At 42.9% G+C, this 18,795-nt stretch overlaps 1 protein-coding gene and 1 pseudogene across 1 annotated transcript; both read right to left on the reverse strand.

Annotated features, from left to right (window-relative positions):
- Positions 1-7,577: 7,577 nt before the first annotated feature.
- LOC147433130 (uncharacterized) lies at positions 7,578-10,786 on the reverse strand. The gene is made up of 7 exons (XM_086492814.1): positions 10,649-10,786; positions 10,546-10,565; positions 9,637-9,753; positions 9,450-9,555; positions 9,105-9,254; positions 8,438-8,498; positions 7,578-8,135 (listed from the first exon to the last, which is right to left on the reverse strand). The coding sequence occupies exons 1-7, from the start codon at positions 10,649-10,651 to the stop codon at positions 7,930-7,932; spliced, it is 663 nt and encodes a 220-aa protein (XP_086348940.1). The 5' UTR covers positions 10,652-10,786; the 3' UTR covers positions 7,578-7,929.
- Positions 10,787-12,317: 1,531 nt separating this feature from the next.
- Positions 12,318-14,204, reverse strand: LOC147433131 (uncharacterized; annotated as a pseudogene).
- Between the last annotated feature and the right edge of the window lie 4,591 nt (positions 14,205-18,795).

Genomic DNA, 18,795 nt, shown 5'->3' on the forward strand with positions numbered 1-18,795 from the left:
CTTCCTCTTCCCTACCCTCATTCCTTACGAGCTCTCTCCACCTTCTAAGGTATTTGAGGTCTTGGGACTGAGGCCGGGAACAAGTTAATGCTTTCATTTAGCTAAGTTATGGGCGTAATTGTGGTGCATGAAGCTCTCTATCTTCATTGCACCATCAAGGTCTCAAGGAACACAAAGCTTGTATTGTACCAAGTCTCTCTTTATGGGAGAAGCTATAATACAACTTTTGGAGGGGGGACTGACTCCACATAAATCCAGTCCTCAACTATTGTCAAGTTCTCTAATTCTCTCTCTTGAAAATTATTGTTCATGTTAAGCTAATTAGTTATAATGGTTATGTTGCTACCGCTAATCAAGCTCTCTCTCTCTCTCTCTCTCTCTCTCTCTCTCTCTCTCTCTTTTCTCAAAAGTATTCTCATAAAAATGCTCTCTATAGTTCTTTAAGTTCCGCTATTCTCAATGTTCATAGTCCAATTACATTACATTGGTATCAAAGCTATTGGTTTCTCTTTTCTCTTAAGAAGAGAGTTCCTTAAGATGAAATGTTGGATATGTTCATTGCAAGAGGATAAGTGAGACAAGATCTATTATCTTGGTTGAAAAGGACTTAGTTTGAGATACACCGTTGGGAACTATAGACTTAATAATGGAGTCTCTTGGGGCTTGCCTTCGGCTTAACTATTATTGAGCTACTAGCAAGCTCAACAGGAACCATAATCAACCGAGCAATGTTAGACCCTCTCCACTACTCTTTGCAATCAACAGTCTCTAAACCACGGGTGTGGCTACTTGAGAGCTAATTTTCAAAGATAAAGAAGAGTAGAAAATGAGGTTTTTGAGGGTACCAAAGCACAAAGTAGCATATACATAAGTTTAGTTAGCATGGATGACAATAATAAAGAGAGTAAATTGAATATTGACAATTTTGATTTTGCACATAAAGGTGCTATTGATGATGTCCCCGTGTTTGTGAAGTATCTTGTTACTAGGTTGCAACAAGCTATGGGAAACACTGCCTTGCAAGACACAGTTACCCAACAACTTCGTGCTTATGGGATTTCCCTACCTCTCTAAGAAGAGAGAGAGCTTAGGAAGCCTCTTGTTGAGACTTCCAAAGAAGACTCTCTCTGATAAGAGAAGAGGAGGAATCCAATGAACGAGAAAGAAGTGAATCTCCGAATTCCTCTGAAGATGTGGCTCCACGAAGACGGAGGTCTCAAAGATCCCCAACTCCTCCCAAGAGAAAAAGATCATCCTATAGTCCTTCTCCTCATCACTCCGAAAGGGACGCCATGTAGCTATGCACTTTCAAAAATCAGCTCGTCAATGGTGGATTAGCCTTCGTGGCAACGGCAAAGCCCCAAAGACATGGAAAACTCTACGAGTTTCCATCATGAAGCAATTCCTTGCAATCGATACAAAGGAAAAAGTGCTTATCAAATGGTGCAGCTTAAAGCTTCTCTCTCATGAGTCTATCCACACAAGTATATAGACAAAATTTTAGGATTTACATCTCAAGGCTACTGTCTTTCAAAAGATTGACTTTGCCGAGCAAAGGCAGCAATTTTGTGCAGGATTACCTGAAGAGATAGCCAAATACATCAACTCTCAACATCCTAGTTCTATCAGTGAAGTATCACACCATGGTTGCTTCACGCATCAATTTCCATCAAGGGGGTAGACGGAATGTCAAGCCCATGGAAAACAAAGATAAAAATGATGCAAAGGGAAAAACTAATGCTCAAAATTCTTCCCAAGGTACTTCCAACAACAACAACAATCAATCCAAGGAGAAGGAAGTTTACAAAGGCAAAAACAAACTCTCTCCTGAAGAGCTTGAAGCTTTTTGCAAGGACCATACGTGTTTCAAGTGTGAGGAGCAAGAACATGGCTATCGTTCTTGCCCCAAAAAGAATGCTCGCAATGAGACTCCTAGGGCTTCCACCATCAAAGCTCCAAAAGAGGATGCTCATTGCAAAGGATCATCACTTTCCTATGCTTGGGGAAAGGTAAGAGAGCATGATGCCTTCATCTTGTTTGACCCTGGCTCTACTCACAAGTTACGGGGTTGGCCACCAAGTTGGACATTCAAGCTTTCGAGATGGAAGATATAATAATAGTTGACACAGCTTTCAAGGCACAGCAAGCCTCCATTACTCCCTTGATTTGGGAAGTTGAGGCTTCATGTCCAAAGCTATGTCGACAAAGAAGAATTTTTTCATATCTACTCTCCAACATGAGGATGCTATCCTAGGGGCACCATGGTTTGATCGCATGGCTGCCAATATGAAGTTCCCTGAAAGAAGAATCTACTTCATCTACAGGGGAAAGAACATGTATATAGATGCTAGTGAGCGTGGTCGCACTATTCCACTTGTAAATCCTCCTGCTTTGATAAGTCAATGAAGAGATCAGTTTCTATGTACATGATGTTTGTCAAAGAGTCTCTAAAAGATCCTAATGTTTCATCAAATGTAAATGGTAGGAATCACTTGTCTAATTTTCTAAAAGGATTCCAAGATGTGGTCATCGATGATAGCCCTATGGACTTACCTCCAAAACGCGGGGATGATGACCATCGAATTGAGCTCCTTCCAGGAAGCTCACCGCCTAACAAGCCTCCTTATCGAGTCTCTCAAGCTCAACAAGAGGAGATCATGAGGCAAGTACAAGAATTGGTAGACAAAGGGATGGTAAGTCCTCTCCCTTTTGTTCTCCAGTCCTTTTAGTGCAAAATAAAGATTGTACATATTGTATGTGTGTGGACTATCAATCACTAAACCATATCACTATCAAAAACAGAATTCCCGTGCCTCAAGTAGAAGATCTGTTTGATAAGCTACGTGGCTATCATCAAATAAGGATAGTGGATGAAGATATCCTAAAGACCGCGTTTCACACAACATTTGGTCTTTATGAATATCTAGTCATGCCTTTTGGCTTGACTAATGCACCAGCTACATTCAATCGCCTAATGGAAAAAAAAATAGACCTTATGGCAAATTCACTAGAGTGTTCTTTGATGACATCATCATCTACTCCAAGTGTTGGAGGAACATAAGCAACATCTCCAAGTGATTTTTCACGTGAGGGAGAACAAGCTTTTTATCAACCAAAAGAAAAGCAAATTTTTCCTTCAATAGATTCAATACCTAGGTCATATTATCTCTCAAGATTGTATCCGTATGGATCCATCAAAGTTAGAGGTAACAAAAGCATGGCCTAATCCAAGGAATCTACACTAGCTAAGAAGCTTTATTCGATGTAAAGGTTACACATCACACGAGAACATGAAAATCCCATTGGAATTCCATAAACCTGCCTATAGCAATTCTTTTCCAACTAGACAAAAAAATCCTGAAGAATCCATTCAATCAAATCCATAAACTCTAGAAATTTATGATGTGTAGGAGGTCCTTTCAAGGAACCTCTAACCCATCTAGGATTCCTGACTAGAGATATTTTTTGAAATCCTAGCCCTTGGCAGCGTTTGAAGACCATTTTCCCTATCCTTTTGCGTATAAAAATAGATCAGAAAGGTCCAATAGTGAGATGTTCTCATAACATTGTGTAATGTCAGCTGAGAGCATGGAAAGGATGTGATGAAGCAGATTTAAAAAAACTTCAATTGCATTCTGAAACAACGAAAAAGTATTAACTTCTTGGTTAGTGATGATAGATGTAGCTTGCAACATGATACAGTCAGATGTCTTAGAAATCAATCTAAACTTGTGTTTGTGACTTTTGTAAGTTGGAAAAAGGATAGGTATTTTGTTACCATTTACCTCTAGTCCAAAGTGTTGTAGTGCTCCTTGAAGAAATTCAATTACCTCATTAGCAGTCATGTCTGTCACAATAATTATGGTCCATCAAGTTGTCCCAAAGCATCAGTTTTTACAAGCTGTTTGCAAATGATAGTAGGGATGTGTGGTGATTTGTCTAATCCAACAATGAACTAGTCATGTTTCAAGTTAAAAAGCATTTGTGAAATAGAGGGTGAGAGCCATGAAGTTTCATTACTCAACCAAGCTGGTGCACGTCTAGAAGTCTAACCCTTAACAATTTGTTAAGGGTTAGATTGTCTAATGTTAGGACATTGGCTATGTCAGCCAAGCAATCAAGTAGTGCGGCAAAAGCTGAGTGTTGATTTAGTGGTTGGGTGGGGATATGGTTCAACCCACAACTAACAATTTTTTCACCTCCTTATCACAGACAATATTCAAATCATTAGTGCATACTTGTCATCCAAGATTATCAAAGTCTTTACAACATTGCATGAATTCAGAGCGCTTACATTTAGGGGTAAACTCAGAAGTGAGGAACTCGATAGAGTAAACAAAGTTCTTCAGTGGTGGATCATACTTTTATCCAATAGTGTTGTCCTGCAACATACTATTACTTCCCATGATACATTCAAAAACATGTTTGAAGATTGATTTGGGAGGGAAGAAGTCCTACTTTGAAAACCTTTGATTGCTTCCACAGCGGCTGGATTGCGGAAGAACAATCCTTTGGGGGTTTTCTCTAAGACGGGGTTTTTGGGAGGAGGCAAAGGCTATTGTAAGTTTGCATAGCTTCTTGAGGTAGTTGTAAAGCTCAGCACCTAAAGAAGAAAACTGCACCAAGTCATCTTGGTGCCTCTGTCGGGTGGCTGTCAGGTTGTCAATCCTGCCTTGTAGGTATTTGAGTCCTCCTTTCTCATTTGCATCAAGGTTGGCCAGCACCATGACCCAATCCTTGAAGAAAAGTAAGTCTGTGATAAAGTCATGTGAGGAATTTTCCAAAAAAAAATGAGCTATCATTTAAGAGGAGTATTCCCTCCGGTTTAGAGATCACAAGAAGGGAGGCAGGTGAGAGACGCTAGGTTGAAAGGTCAAGTCCAGCAAATACCAAGGCCATATGAAGCTATCAACTAAACAAGGTAAGTAAATTTGGAAAGGAGGCCATCCTTAAACCAACCTAAATAGAGTCATTATGATTGTGTGATATCCCCCCATCCAAGGATATCTAGATAAACTAGATATCTATGGAAGAAATATTGTAACCCACGATTTGCACTATACGCCATTGTCGAACATGATATCCTTGTACCAATAAATACCATGCATGCACATTTCTTGAGTTTAGTCACTACTCAATACCTTAGAGTAAAAATTAAACATAAACTAATTGTTCTAGTACCTCAAATGGTCTGGCAACATTGTTCATCGCCATGGCAGAGCAGTTTGAAACTTCAAACTTCCAAGTTCAGTGCTAGGATATCCTACTTACTTACTCCTCAAAGGTGTAAAGCTAATACTTAAAATGGTTTACTCTTACTTGATATCTTAATCAACAAGGCTCTCACACAAAGGAAGCCCTTACTATGCTCAAAAACTAAGCAATTATTGTTTGGAAACACTAAAATGGAAACTAAGTGAGCTCAAAAGAATGAGGTTTTAAGTACTGCTTCTCCTCCATCTTGCTCAGAGTGTCTTACTTTGTTCTGCATCAAAGGTGCCCTAGATCAAGCATACGCACCATGCTACTAAGGTGGACTACTCTTTTGTCCACTCTGCCCAAGCTACCTCAAGCCTCACAAATTAGGTATAGTTGCATCATCGCCAATTGTCCGAATGGCACTCGAGAACTTTACAAAAACTCAAAAATACACCAACACGTCATACAACCACATCCTGAAAGTTATGGAAGAGAGAAGAAAAAGAATTTTAACGTCGTAGGAAACTATCCCGAGAGACCTTGAAGATCTATCCGACGAGGAGAGTTGGAACTGAAGACTTGTTATTCACGAAGGAAATGGCATAACAAATTTACCACTTGGGAGAGAGAATGTGGAGAGAGAGAGAGAGAGAGAGAGAGAGAGAGAGAGAGAGAGAGAAGTTTAGTTGCATCATTGCCAATCGTCCGAATAGCACGCAAGGAATTCTGAAACTCAAAAATACACCACCGAACCATACAACCACATCTTGAAAGTTATGAAAAAGAGAGAAGAGAGAGAGAGAGAGAGAGAGAGAGAGAGAGAGAGAGAGAGAGAGATTGTTTTATCATAGGAAACTCTAGAGAGAGAGAGAGAGAGAGAGAGAGAGAGAGATGACTTGGATTATGTAAATTATTACTTTCCATATTGCAAAGCATATCCACCCAGTGAGGTGCAAACCTATACAAAAGATCTATACGTGCAAAACTCTACACATGTTGGAGCAATATCAACCGGAATATGGGAAAAGGCTTTGTTAGTCCTTCGCCACAAACAATTATTTATCGTATGCAAGGCTTTTCAGCTTTTTGTAGTAAATGCTTCTTCCTTTAATACAAGTTACAAGATAATTCATTTCCTACCAAAAAAGCAAGCTCCACATCAGTTTAGAAAGTTATGACATGATAAAAATCAAAAGAGACGAAAATATTAGAGAACTGCATAATCATTTGGCATAATATATCTTGAGCCCAATTCCATCCTCTAGCAAGTCACCTTTCAATATGCCCCACGGAAAGCAGTCCCTCCTAGGCCAAACACATCCGCCTTCTATGGCTACTTTGAAAACCTTCCCTCAAGGATGCTGGAGAGAGATCTGTTCCAATCCTTGGTATCAGTTCCAAGCATTTATTGAGGATCATGCTTCAATCCTTGGTATAAGTTCCAAGCATTTATTAAGAATTATTCAACCATATAGCAAGTGACAGTTACTGGGCCATAACTTCGCAAACAAGTCCAGAAAGACAACCTCTCCCAAGCAATCACTAGAGACTCAGCTAATTACACAAAGGCCAAGCATGTACTAGATAGACCTCAGTGAAACCGCTTTTGGCAACCCAAAGACCAACAATTGCAGCTACCGGCACAACTTGAAAATTCGGCAGTAAACAAAAATGTTTGATCTTGTACTAGACCCCAACAAAGCACACTTCGATATTTCCGGAGACTATCCTGCTATTTGAACTATTTATTGAGCTTTGCAAATTACCATCATTTACTTCAACAGGCTAAGACAAGTCAAAATTTCTTTTCTAGGACACGCTTAGAGAACTAACGTACAAGTACCATCTTTAGCATCTAGCGACCCCATTACTCAAGGACTGACAAGATGGCCTTGGCTGACATACTTCAATGACCAAACACCACCAACATGACTATGCAGACATGCCCAGAGATACCCAGCAATTTCTAAGCACCAACACAAGCATATACTACAAGCAGGTCCCTCAAAAATTCCCTTTGAACATATATATACCTAGATGAATCCAGGATAAGCCGAGATTCACCCTTACAGGAAAGTGCAAGCCATGGTAGTCACCAGCGTACTGAGATTCTATCATGACTCAGGAGATCAAGGGCAGACTGAGCCATAATGAGGCCTAGCACTCAAAGAAGCATTAAATTGAAAAAATATAGCACAAAAACATAAGACTCCGATAAAATAATAAACAAATAATTCTGATCTTGAACTCTACCCAGCAAAGGCCCCATGTAGCAGTCCAGAGAAACAAACACAGTCCAGAGAAACAAACGATGGAAACCATTTATTAAAAGAGATACACCACGGAAAGGCAGAAGGTAAATTAATTACAAGACCAAGTCACTAAAAGGCAGAAGAATCATGTTGAGAATCACAAAAAGGCAGAAGGTATAAATTAATTACAAGACTAAAGTCACTACTTTGCCATTACCAAAGAACAGAGGATACGATAGGCAAGTAACTACTACTTTCGGTGAGGACAAAACGGGTATGCCCAATCTGCCATGGACTAGGGGAAAATGTCTTCACAGCATCCCAACAGCAACAATGCCAGCCCACAAACAATCCAGCTGTGCTTAACTTTTAAAAACTTAATTTGTTTCCTATCACAAGTAGACTGGGGAAAACCCACTTGACACCCACAAATCACTTCCTCACCTAAAAGTGCTGCCCACTGTCATGCACAGCACTGCTACCTTGAATAAGGTGAGCGAGATGGAGACCTAGACCTGGAATAGCCACGCCTTGGGCTCCGATAGGGTGAATAAGCCGGTGATCTACCACGATCTCGACCGTGCCTCTGGCTGCGATATGGAGAATACTCTGGAGAATAGTCTCGGCGCCGGGAACGATATGAGTCACGTGGTGGCTCATAATGTCTCCTGCGATCACCATACCCTGAAAAAGATAGGAACGTTTAGAAAAACAGAGATTGATATACCTGATGATTAGGGGTTGATACACGCAGCAATTAAACCAGATTCACCTTTAGAAGAATGTGCAAGCTATAAACTCATGGAAGTCATCCACAAGAAAATTAAACCATATGCATGCACTATGAACACCCCCACTAACCTCAGCAATTCCTGGAATCAAAATATGCTCCCACCCAATATCCAATGTTCATAACTCAGACGAAAACTACACAATGTGACGTCTGCAAGACAGCTATACCACTTTCCGATGCCTCAAATACATACCTGGCCTCCTGAGCCCCAAGTATCTTCCAGGAGTGGGAGTCCTTGGTCGTCTGCGTTTAGCCTGATATACAAACAAAAAAACAATGTGACTGCATTGGCTATCAAACACGGACACCCTGCCTCGTGAAAAGATATCCGTAATTGATACCTAACTTATATGCTATAATCTGCAGAGCCTACTTAACATTCACTGAGTAGCCTGTATATTACGGACGCAATTGTCAAGGAGGGCGAAAATATAATGCCATGTGACACTAATGGGCTAAATAAGCAAGAAAATCTAGAGAACTCGTGGAAATTATGTCGCACAAACGGGTGCAGATCTTGAGCAAAATATACCCGAACTCAGATGCCTTGCTTAAAGTTGTGGTCATTGTTTGAACTTTGAAAGGTGGTAGGGTATTTGTTAAGTTGGTGCAAATCGACAACTGTTATAATTTGACCAAGTGATCTAGTGTTGTAGCTCTGATATTGATTTGGCCTGGCTTGGCACCAACCAAGAACCCGAAAGAAAATCTGAATATTTGAATGAAAGTTTCGGCAACTCTAATCTCTGTAAAATTTAGAAACAAAGGCATGATACAAACATCCTGACGAACTGATAGAAACAGTTTAAAACCAGAAACAAGATGTACAAACAATCCAATAAGAAGTCCAAGTTTCGCACCTTCTCAACAGTTATAACCCTCCCATCCAGTGTGGCTCCATTTAAGTACTTTATGCATCGTTCTGCAACTGAGACGGTCTCCATTGTGATGAATGCAAACCCGCGGGACGCTCTTGAACGGGCATCCACAACAAGCCTACATTCACCTACCTGAGAATGTAAATGGCCACAACTTAAATTTAGAAGTTCAATGAAAGGGGTAAAAAATGGGGATAAACAGAACAGAAATATCCACAAGCATGGAATAGTCGCAAGAGGTATGACGACTATTTTACACAGCGACAAGAAGAGCGTGACAGGCACAATTTCTTGTTGACATGGTTTTCACTCTGCCTGATACTCTACCTTTCCCTCCTTCGCAAAAAAATCCTCCAGATCTGACTCTGTCGTCCGAGTAGACAGGCCCGTAACAAACAAATTGTTCCCAGGATTAGTAGAATCTGCTGGACTCCTGCCACCAAATACCTTCCAAATATTAGCATTTAATACAGCTCTCAGTATAAAAACAGCACAGCAAGAGTTACTGGCAGACCTTGACCGACTTGGAGACCTGGAAGGAGAACGGGCTCTGGGAGCCGGACTACGAGATCGAGATCGAGAGCGAGATCGAGATCGATATTTGGAACGCCTGGGAGGCGAAGCTGAATACCTGAAAGTGATAACCACAGCATGGCCCCTTCACAGTCAAAAAGCCTCACTCATCCTCATTAGGCTCCAGCCCCCCCAAGATTAATAGATTCATTCCTACTAGCTGTCTGCCATCTGCCATCCACCCATCTTACTTTAGCATGGGTACAATTCATTCCTACTAGCTGTCCAATTTCACGTAGCACTTCAATGTACTAATCGAAATCAGGTTAAAACTATAAGGGAGCCATCTTGGAGATGCTCCAAAACTTCCACTAGACCTTTATGTGAGGTCTTTTCTGTTGCGCTAACAGGATTCTTCAAGTTAGAGAAAGGAGAAATGGCGTATGAACATTTCTATTTCTAAAAATCAGCCTCAGAATTTGCATGATTTCAAGTGTGTGCAGGTGCAGACCAAGGAGAAGATCAAAACCCAGATAGCACAAACCACTCAAAGGTGCCAACAAGAATGCGTGATATGTTTAACAACCCAGGAAAATTATTTATGCATTCACCCGGTGAAATAAAGCAGAGTGCAAAACCAGTAGCAAAATATAAGGAAAAAACTTACAATACAAAAGAGTGTAACAGACAAAAAAATAGGTAATGGCAAGCAGGTAATGGGTAGACATTGGAAAGCATGCCCGTGAGACACGAATCTTTCTCTCTCTCTCTCTCTCTCTCTCTCTCTCTCTCTCTCTCTCTCTCTCTCTCACACACACACACACACACAAACACACACACACACACACAACTTGTCTTCCCGCAAAAACACCAGTCGTAAATTCACACCATGAAAATCAGATCAACGTACCTGCGAGAAGGTTGGTCGCCCTGCAGTGACGCGGGAAGAGAATTCTTGTTAGAAGCGCCCGAACCAGAAAGGAACAAGGAAGCAGGAGGAGGGACGCACTTACCATTCCTGCGATGGACGCGTGCAGACACAGGAGTTCCAAGAAAGCCCTCAAAGCGAACTGCGAATCGTTTTGTCTCCCTCTCTTTCTGACCAAGAAGACCTAGCGAGATTTCTCACGTATCCGGACAATAAAGATGCGTCGTCACCTTCTAATCTAATCGAATCTAATCTAACTATAATAATGGAGAGAAGGTTTCGTGCAAAGTGCCACGTGGTTTATGGAGGAATGATTCAAACATTGTAATTTTTGAACTAACTAGTATGGCCAACAGCCTTCGGCGGCCCCTCTCTCTCTCTCTCTCTCTCTCTCTCTCTCTCTCTCTCTGTGTCTCTCTCTTCACGTGAGAGAAAACCGATACAAACTTGGTGGATCTTAACCATCTTTAAAAGGCCAAGATAATCAATAAGAGCAAACTGATACAATCTTAGTGGATCTAATACAATGTCTGGGTACAAAATAAAATGAAGGAAAACAAAAGCTAAAATGAACATCAGTGATTGAAGATGCCCGCATCAAGCGTTGTTCGCGCGCGAGAGAGAGAGAGAGAGAGAGAGAGTTTCAAATCACTGAGAAAAAAAAGGAACTTGTGTGCAGCCTTGTGTGTGTGAGAGAGAGAGAGAAAGAGAGGGATCGAGAGTGAGAGAGAATGAGAAATGAAATGAAATGTTATATTAACCTCTTCAAAAGTCCAAAATGACTAATGAGAGCAAATTGATACAAACTTGATGGATCTTAACCATCTTCAAAAGGCCAAAATTATGGCCGATGAGAATATAATCTTAGTGGATCTAATACAATGTCTGGTTACAAAATAAAATGAAGTAAATTAAAAGCTAAATTCTGATGTCGAGACGCTGGCCCTGGCAGAGCAGGTGTCGAACGTGTAGGCAAGCAGGAGGTTGAGGAGGGCGGAGAAAGCTGCGGCGCACGCGGAGGGAGCTCTTGCATCGATGCACCGCATCACCAATAGCCCTTGGCCGCTACCCATTACCTCTTCACTCTCCTAGTCCTCGACTCCACTCACCTTGACTTTCACCAGCCTAACACCCCACATTACTGATGATTGTGATCATAGTTGTTTCGATGATGATGACAATGGCCATCGCCTTGCAAACTACACACACACACACAGGCCGAAAGAGATCTGAACGTGGAGGCAAGTATCGGTAGGCAGTTGAGAGAGAGAGAGAGAGAGAGAGAGAGAGAGAGAGAGAGAGAGAGAGAGAGATCTGGGCAATGAAGGGTGGTGGTGTCATTTGCGGAGCTGCTTACTGTGTGTAGTGAAGAGCGAGAAGCTTGGGACGAAGTGGGGCACCAACATCTGATCAACGCCAACAGTGGCTTGGTATCAAGCAAGCATGGAGTGGGAACTTGCATCTGAAGGTCAACGGCTCAATGTTGTCCCTTACTCCATGTGAGCTTTCAGTAAGCTTGCGGATTAAAAGTAGATCACCAAATATGAAGCTACAATAGCTCAAATATACACAGTACATTCACATGGTGGATTCAGCCAGGTCTTGCACATGGCATTATCAATGTGAGAGGCAATTACATTTGGACAAATTACATGATCGGGTACAATAGGGCAAGAGGGGGCATTGTCGAAAGGGCCTCTCGCTCCAGCCGGAAATGAAGTGCAAGGAGCAAAAAAATAGGACAAACTCACATGTCATATCTTGAAGGGAATGACCTTGATATGAATGACCTTAGCAATAATCTCCTCACTTAGATCTTGGACTTCCTTGTCAAGGCTCTTCAAAGTCTCATGCCAAGCTTCAGGAATAGAGAAAGAGCTTGCAGAAGCTATTGCAAACCTAGAGGTGCAGAAGCATCAAGCTGTGTTGTTGTCTCCCTCTTCATCTTGTTGAGCTCCGCCATGGTCTCTGCACGTGCGGCCCTTAGGATGCAACAACATCGCAATTTCAGTGGTCGTAGTTGTGCTGTCTTTGGAGGTCTTGCACGCGTACTCCTGCCGCTGTCATCCATAACCTTTCCCTTCTCTTTTGTCTCTTCTGCGACTTCCGCAGCTATGGCTGGCACTGCCCAGAGGGCATTCATCGCAAAGAAAGCATCATTGCGAAGGGTAGGGTTTTGAGTGATCTTGGTAGCCATGCGTTGTAGGCTCTCCTGAAGCGAGGAGCTGCTAGATGTGTTGCATCCCTAATGCTTGAGGGATCCTCTGATGGCGGGAAGGCGGCATGACGGGGAGCGTGAAGACGACGCAAGGGACGTCGTTGTAGCTACACAAAGGGTTGTGGGTGTGGACTTCCATAGCTTGCAGGGGGCAGAATACGCAGGCAAGCTGGGGATTAGAAACGCTCAGACCTCTCTCTCTCTCTCTCTCTCTCTCTCTCTCTCTCTCTCTCTCTCTCTCTCTCTCTCTCTCTCTCTCTCTCTCTCTCTCTCTCTCTCTCTCTCTCTCTCTCTCTCTCTCTCTCTCTCTCTCTCTCCCCCTGGCGGCTCTTTGGCAGCAGGAAACACACGCCTCAAGGTAGTTGGGCATGGCGCTAATGGCAACCCGCGCCTCAAGGGGTAGCCCGCACTTGAAGAGAGTGATTCACGACTCAATGCATCCAGGTCATGCTATGCCTCGTCAGATTTGCTGCTCCACGTAGGCTACAGCCTCATCAAGTTTGTTGCTCCACATAGAAAGGGAGGAGAAGAAGGGCCATGGCTGCAGGCATTTGCAGCCACGTGGAGGGCCACCCCTCTCTCTTTAATATAGATATAGATAGACAATTTTTTAACAAGTGATAAAATTACGAGGCTTGCTAGTTAACTAAAATGGGTAGGGAGAAGTCGCCTAGGGAATCATCATTAAATTTATACTCCCTCTCACAATTAAACGATTCCATTCCCTAGGACACTCATAAGAATCATAAGAAGGTCAAGCTCCGAGAGAGAGAATGTGTCTCCTCCTACCTATGCACAACCAGTGAGAGACATATGAACAAAGTGTGACCTATAGCCTATAGTCTATGCAATAAGAGAGAGAGCGAAATATATATGTGTTCTATCCTTCTACTTTCCCTGCTCCATGGCACAGATACGTGCCTCTATGCTCCCCTTTTTCACCTCAAAACTCAAAGGATCTGGCCAGATACCATCTAATAAACGCCACTCGCAAAATTTGGCGGACCTACTCCATCCATTCTACACTTACCATTAATTTACCTTGAAGATTCCCTCCCAATAGTTTCAAAAAAGCATAGCCTATCCTTTGTCATATGTTCCCTTGCCCCAGTTCCTACGCATACACATAGCCCCCTTGAATGCACACGCCCCTCCTTACCAAGGCCCCGTTGGTGATCACGATGAAGTCCCCCCACCTCGGTTCACTTCCATGTTGCACCAGCATGAAACGAACCTGCAACTTCTACCCACAATTGTCTCCCGATCAGCTCCATCAGCTAACAAACAGTTCTTGCACTCGGAACCTCTTTATCAGTCTGTGCTCAGAGAGGGCGCCCCTTGCTTCCTTGTTCCAGTAAACGGCCATGTTCCACTGTGTTCTAGTATCGGCGCCCTCCTTACCCCCTCCTGTTCTCATCGCCATTGCCTCCGCTTGGTAGGAGAGAGAGAGAGAGAGAGAGAGAGAGAGAGAGAGAGAGAGAGAGAGAGAGAGAGAGATGAACATTATCCCCTGCCCCATTGCGCGCATGCAACCCACTCGACAATGTCTCCCCCACTCCGTGTCCCCATCCTTGCATGCGTTCAGGAGAGAGAGAGAGAGAGAGAGAGAGAGAGAGAGAGAGAGAGAGAGAGAGAGAGAGAGAGAGAGAGAGAGAACCAGTCAGCAGGTCCCCCCCTTTGCTCCCTAGCTGAATTGACCGATTGAAGTGTCTTCTCATGCTCGATGCGCATAAATACTTCTGGCCGACAATGGATACAAACAAATACACAGAGAGCTACAGCCCATGAACCTACTCCTCACCAGCTCCATGGCCACCACGTCCCCTTTCCCTCCCATCATTGCACAGCCCTGCCTTCACTCCCGATTCCACCTTTCCTGCCCAAACCACAAACGAAGCTCCTTGCCTGTAGTTCTCACACAATAGGTAGGCCGTCCACTCTGCTTCCCCTTCCCTCACTGCTTAATCAATTTCTTTCCTCGGAATCAACCAATATCGAAGCAAAAGCCCTGCCATGTCATCGACATCATCTTCAACATGCAGGGACATCGAAGGCTCAACCCCAAGCCCACCCTTTGCAAGCTTCCATGGCAGAGCGCCTTTTGCACCCTTCCTTTCGGAATGGGGAGGCAAAAGAGGGATGCCATGTACGCAATGCCTCCCGCCATCCTATGCACATGACGTGCATCTGGCCTACTCCACTGCGCAACACACACAGGCATCCGACCCTTGGGTTGCATGCCTTGCTTTGCACCATGGTCGTCCTTCTCAAAGAGAGAGAGAGAGAGAGAAAGAGAGAGAGAGATTTCTTAGCTTAGGCCCTCTTGCACACCTCTAGACTCAATCTCAACGATTCTATGTGATTGATAGAACAAGAGAGGCCCCTAATTGCCCACAACCAATTTGAGAATGATAAGATAATTTGATTCATCAATGGTAGAGCGATGTCGGGGGATTTGTGTTTGAAAGGTGAGCCGGGAAGGCGCAGGGCCTCTGGCTATGAGAGGTGTGAGGAAGAGAGTTGCAGCAGACACAATTAATGTAGACAATGCTTAAAACTGACAGCTTGAACAAGATTCTAAAGCTTGATTACCCAAAGCGGATAATTAACCATACCGTTGCTTAAATTAAATGCTAATTGTGGAGTTTAAGCTCCTTACATTGGTTTCTACCTTAATGGGCCTGCCAAGCTTGCCTTGATAATATTCCTCTTCTTCATTCTTCCTCTACTGCTTTGAGAGAGAGAGAGAGAGAGAGAGAGAGAGAGAGAGAGATCCCAGGAAAATGATTAAATATGGATTATGGAAGAGATTACGGCTTGGGTTATGGCTTCAATCCGATCAGGCTAATTATGTTGGGCTTAACACTATAGACTTCATAGATTTCAAGCTTTTGGCAAAGTCGGCTATGGAAGGTAGGATTAGAGTGGGCTATGGCGGTTTTAAATAGAGTGGCTAAGGAAGCTTGGATTAAGATTGGCTATGGAAGCTTGGCTTAGGATTAGAATGCTCAAAGCTTATGGATCCCCCCCCCCCCCCCCCCCGCTAATACAGCAGAGTACAAAAACTTGAATATCTCCTAATTGGTGCAGAATTAACCCTTGTGCATGAGACGCAAAAATGCTCAAAATGTTGTTTTCCTTGTTTTTTTTCAAAAAACCTGTTTTACAAAAAATTTACAGACTAATACTTTTTCGGCCTCCCTCATGCAGAGGTCTGAAGTCTCTCACACACTTTCCTTTCTACCACTGACCACATGTCTTCCTCTACCCAAGTTGCCTTGCATGTCCTAAGAGCCTTTTCACATGTAAAAACCTTTTCTTCAAGCATGAAATCTCTATGCTTAGGCTTTCATAACCACATAAAACATACACTTCTTGGGTCTCCTTACTTGTTCTCGAGCCCTAATCACTGCTCAATAAATGTGTAAGCTTCAAATAGACTTTTTATGCTTCCCTTTGCTCTTTTTTCCCATCATGGAAGCGGTGCTGCACGAAAGCAAGCAAGTTGCCTACAAGCAACAGGAATGGACAACAATGGCATGAGGTCGCGGGCTTCATACATGTGGTGGGATACATACCAGATTCTTCGCAAGGCTCAAATGTGGGGGAGAGAGAGAGAGAGAGAGAGAGAGAGAGAGAGAGAGAGAGAGAGAGAGAGAGAGAGAGAAAGAGAGAGTTGGTGCACTCCTCCCGTGCCCCCCTTCCCCTGGTGCACTCCCCCCGTGCCCCCCTCTCTCTCTCTCTCTCTCTCTCTCTCTCTCTCTCTCTCTCTCTCTCTCTCTCTCTCTCTCTCTCTCTCTCTCTCTCTCTCTCTCTCGTAGTGAGCACAATGGGTCTAGCAGCCAACCAAAAGCTAATATGCGCAATGGCCAAGGCTTCTGTGCCATGCACTTTCATGGATGTGTGTTGGATGGCTAGCCGATGTAGGTCAACCCTCATCTCCTCTAGCCAGTAGTGATCTCTCACACACAGGCATCTGTCGTTCTGCGGCTTTTTCTAGGTGGCACAATTATAACCATCGATCTTCATGCTGCCCATACCTATTGTGCTCAAGCTGATCAATTTCAATAGGCTGGCATATCAGGTCTAATTGGATGGCAGAGATGCAAGAGTTAGTAGCCAAGATTGATTGGATAACATTGCATAGCAGAGTCGGTAACTGCAACCTTGTGTTGAATGATACTACTACTACACTACCACCATCCACCCTAAGCCCATCCACCATTCATGGGGTGGGGGCCTTCAAGCCTAGTTACCAAACACATCCCATAACAATACCTCCTACTGTGATCACTAACCACCTATTGCTTATGGAAGAGATTATGGCTTGGGTTATGGCTTCAATCCGATCAGGCTAATAATATTGGGCTTAACACTATAGACTTCATAGATTTCAAGCTTTTGGCAAAGTCGGCTATGGAAGGTAGGATTAGAGTGGGCTATGGCGGTTTTAATTAGAGTGGCTAAGGAAGCTTGGCTTAGGATTAGAATGCTCAAAGCTTATGGATCCCCCCCCCCCCCCCCCCCCCCCCGCTAATACAACAGAGTACAAAAAATTGAATATCTCCTATTTGGTGCAGAATTAGCCCCTGTGCGTGAGACGCAAAAAGGCTCAAAATGTTGCTTTCCTTGTCTTTTTTCAAAAAACCTGTTTTACACAAAAATTACAGACTAAGACTTTTTCGGCCTCCCTCATGCAGAGGTGTGAAGTCTCTCACACACTTTCCTTTTTACCACTGGCCACATGTCCAGCTACCAAACACATCCCATAATAATACCTCCTACTGCGATCACTAACCACCTATCGACCAAGGGTTTTCAAAGCCACCATTCACCATAGTAAAACCCACCACCAATGGGGCTTGTGCAATGATTTGAGGAGCTAGCTAGTTGCAACGCCTCTTGTTATTGCCTCCAACCACCTTCTGTGCAAGGATTTCATAGCCATCCATCATCCATCGCCAATATAGCAGCTCCTTTATTAGCAAGCATTACCACCAATAGGGCTTGTGCTTTTAAGAAGGACCTAGCTAGCCTCTCTCTCTCTCTCTCTCTCTCTCTCTCTTTGTGTGTGTGTGTGTGTAGCTGTTTTAACATAGCTAATAACACATAATTGAACTTTTACATTCAAAAGATAGCTGGTTCTAGAGAAAAGGAAATGATAAGTACAAAAACAACTCAATCTTAGAATCAATTTTGTACAATGCTTATAAGAATGAAGCCTCATTCTAGTATACAGTTATCAGAAGTACTTCCTCTGCTGTAGTTATATGTGTAATCATGTGTGGACAACTGCTTTTAAGCCAAAAAAAAACTCCAAGATAAGATAGAGTCCTTACCTGCATCCATCCAAACAAGACAACGCCTTGGATGTGTTTTATAGGTATCAATGGACTATGCCAGTTGTTATCCATGTCCATCTCTTAACTTTTTTTTAAAACTTGCAAGCTTAGTCCAAAGTACTTATGTTGTTTTTCTAAAAGGTTTTTAATATACCAAAGTTGATTTAGTACTTTAATCTTAAATAGAGGGCCATACCCCCTTCTACTCCAAGTGGTATGCTCCCCTAAAACAAACAAGCTTCTTGAGTTTTTATATGCCAAATTACTGAGGCTCCGTCTGTAAAGAAGCCTAAAATATCATTAACGAGTTCAAGCTTGTTGTTGAATATTTAGAATTGATAATGTTTATGTTTAAAGTGGAATCCAATCCTTCCTAATTCTATAAGTCACAATCTCATAGCAAGCTAAGTGGTAGAGACCCTTTGTGGTATCCTAGCCCGCCGTCCAACTTGTCAAACCAAAAAATAAGGGCAAGCTGTGAATGCAAGTAGTGTATTATCTCGACCAATCAACTAATATCAAATAGGTCCATGTATGGAATGCAGCCGGCGGGCCATATTCCCCCAAGGTCGCCATCATTTATAAAACATGCAACGTGTGTGTGTAAATGGGCAAAAAATTCCCTAAGCCAACCCAAACGGAGGGTTTTGCCAGATTTTTTGAGTGACAGTT

This window comes from Adiantum capillus-veneris, chromosome 20 (genome assembly GCF_014529385.1).
Source record: "Adiantum capillus-veneris isolate H3 chromosome 20, ASM1452938v2, whole genome shotgun sequence".
In the NCBI taxonomy this organism is placed as follows: domain Eukaryota; kingdom Viridiplantae; phylum Streptophyta; class Polypodiopsida; order Polypodiales; family Pteridaceae; genus Adiantum; species Adiantum capillus-veneris.

Bases quoted from the DNA above. Each gene is read 5' to 3' on its own strand.
- LOC147433130 (XM_086492814.1), bottom strand. The intron at 9,754-10,545 runs GTACGTTGATCT...TATCACTTTCAG, and splicing joins GGCGACCAACCTTCTCGCAG to GTATTCAGCTTCGCCTCCCA. The intron at 9,556-9,636 runs GTCTGCCAGTAA...ATTTGGTGGCAG, and splicing joins AGGTCTCCAAGTCGGTCAAG to GAGTCCAGCAGATTCTACTA.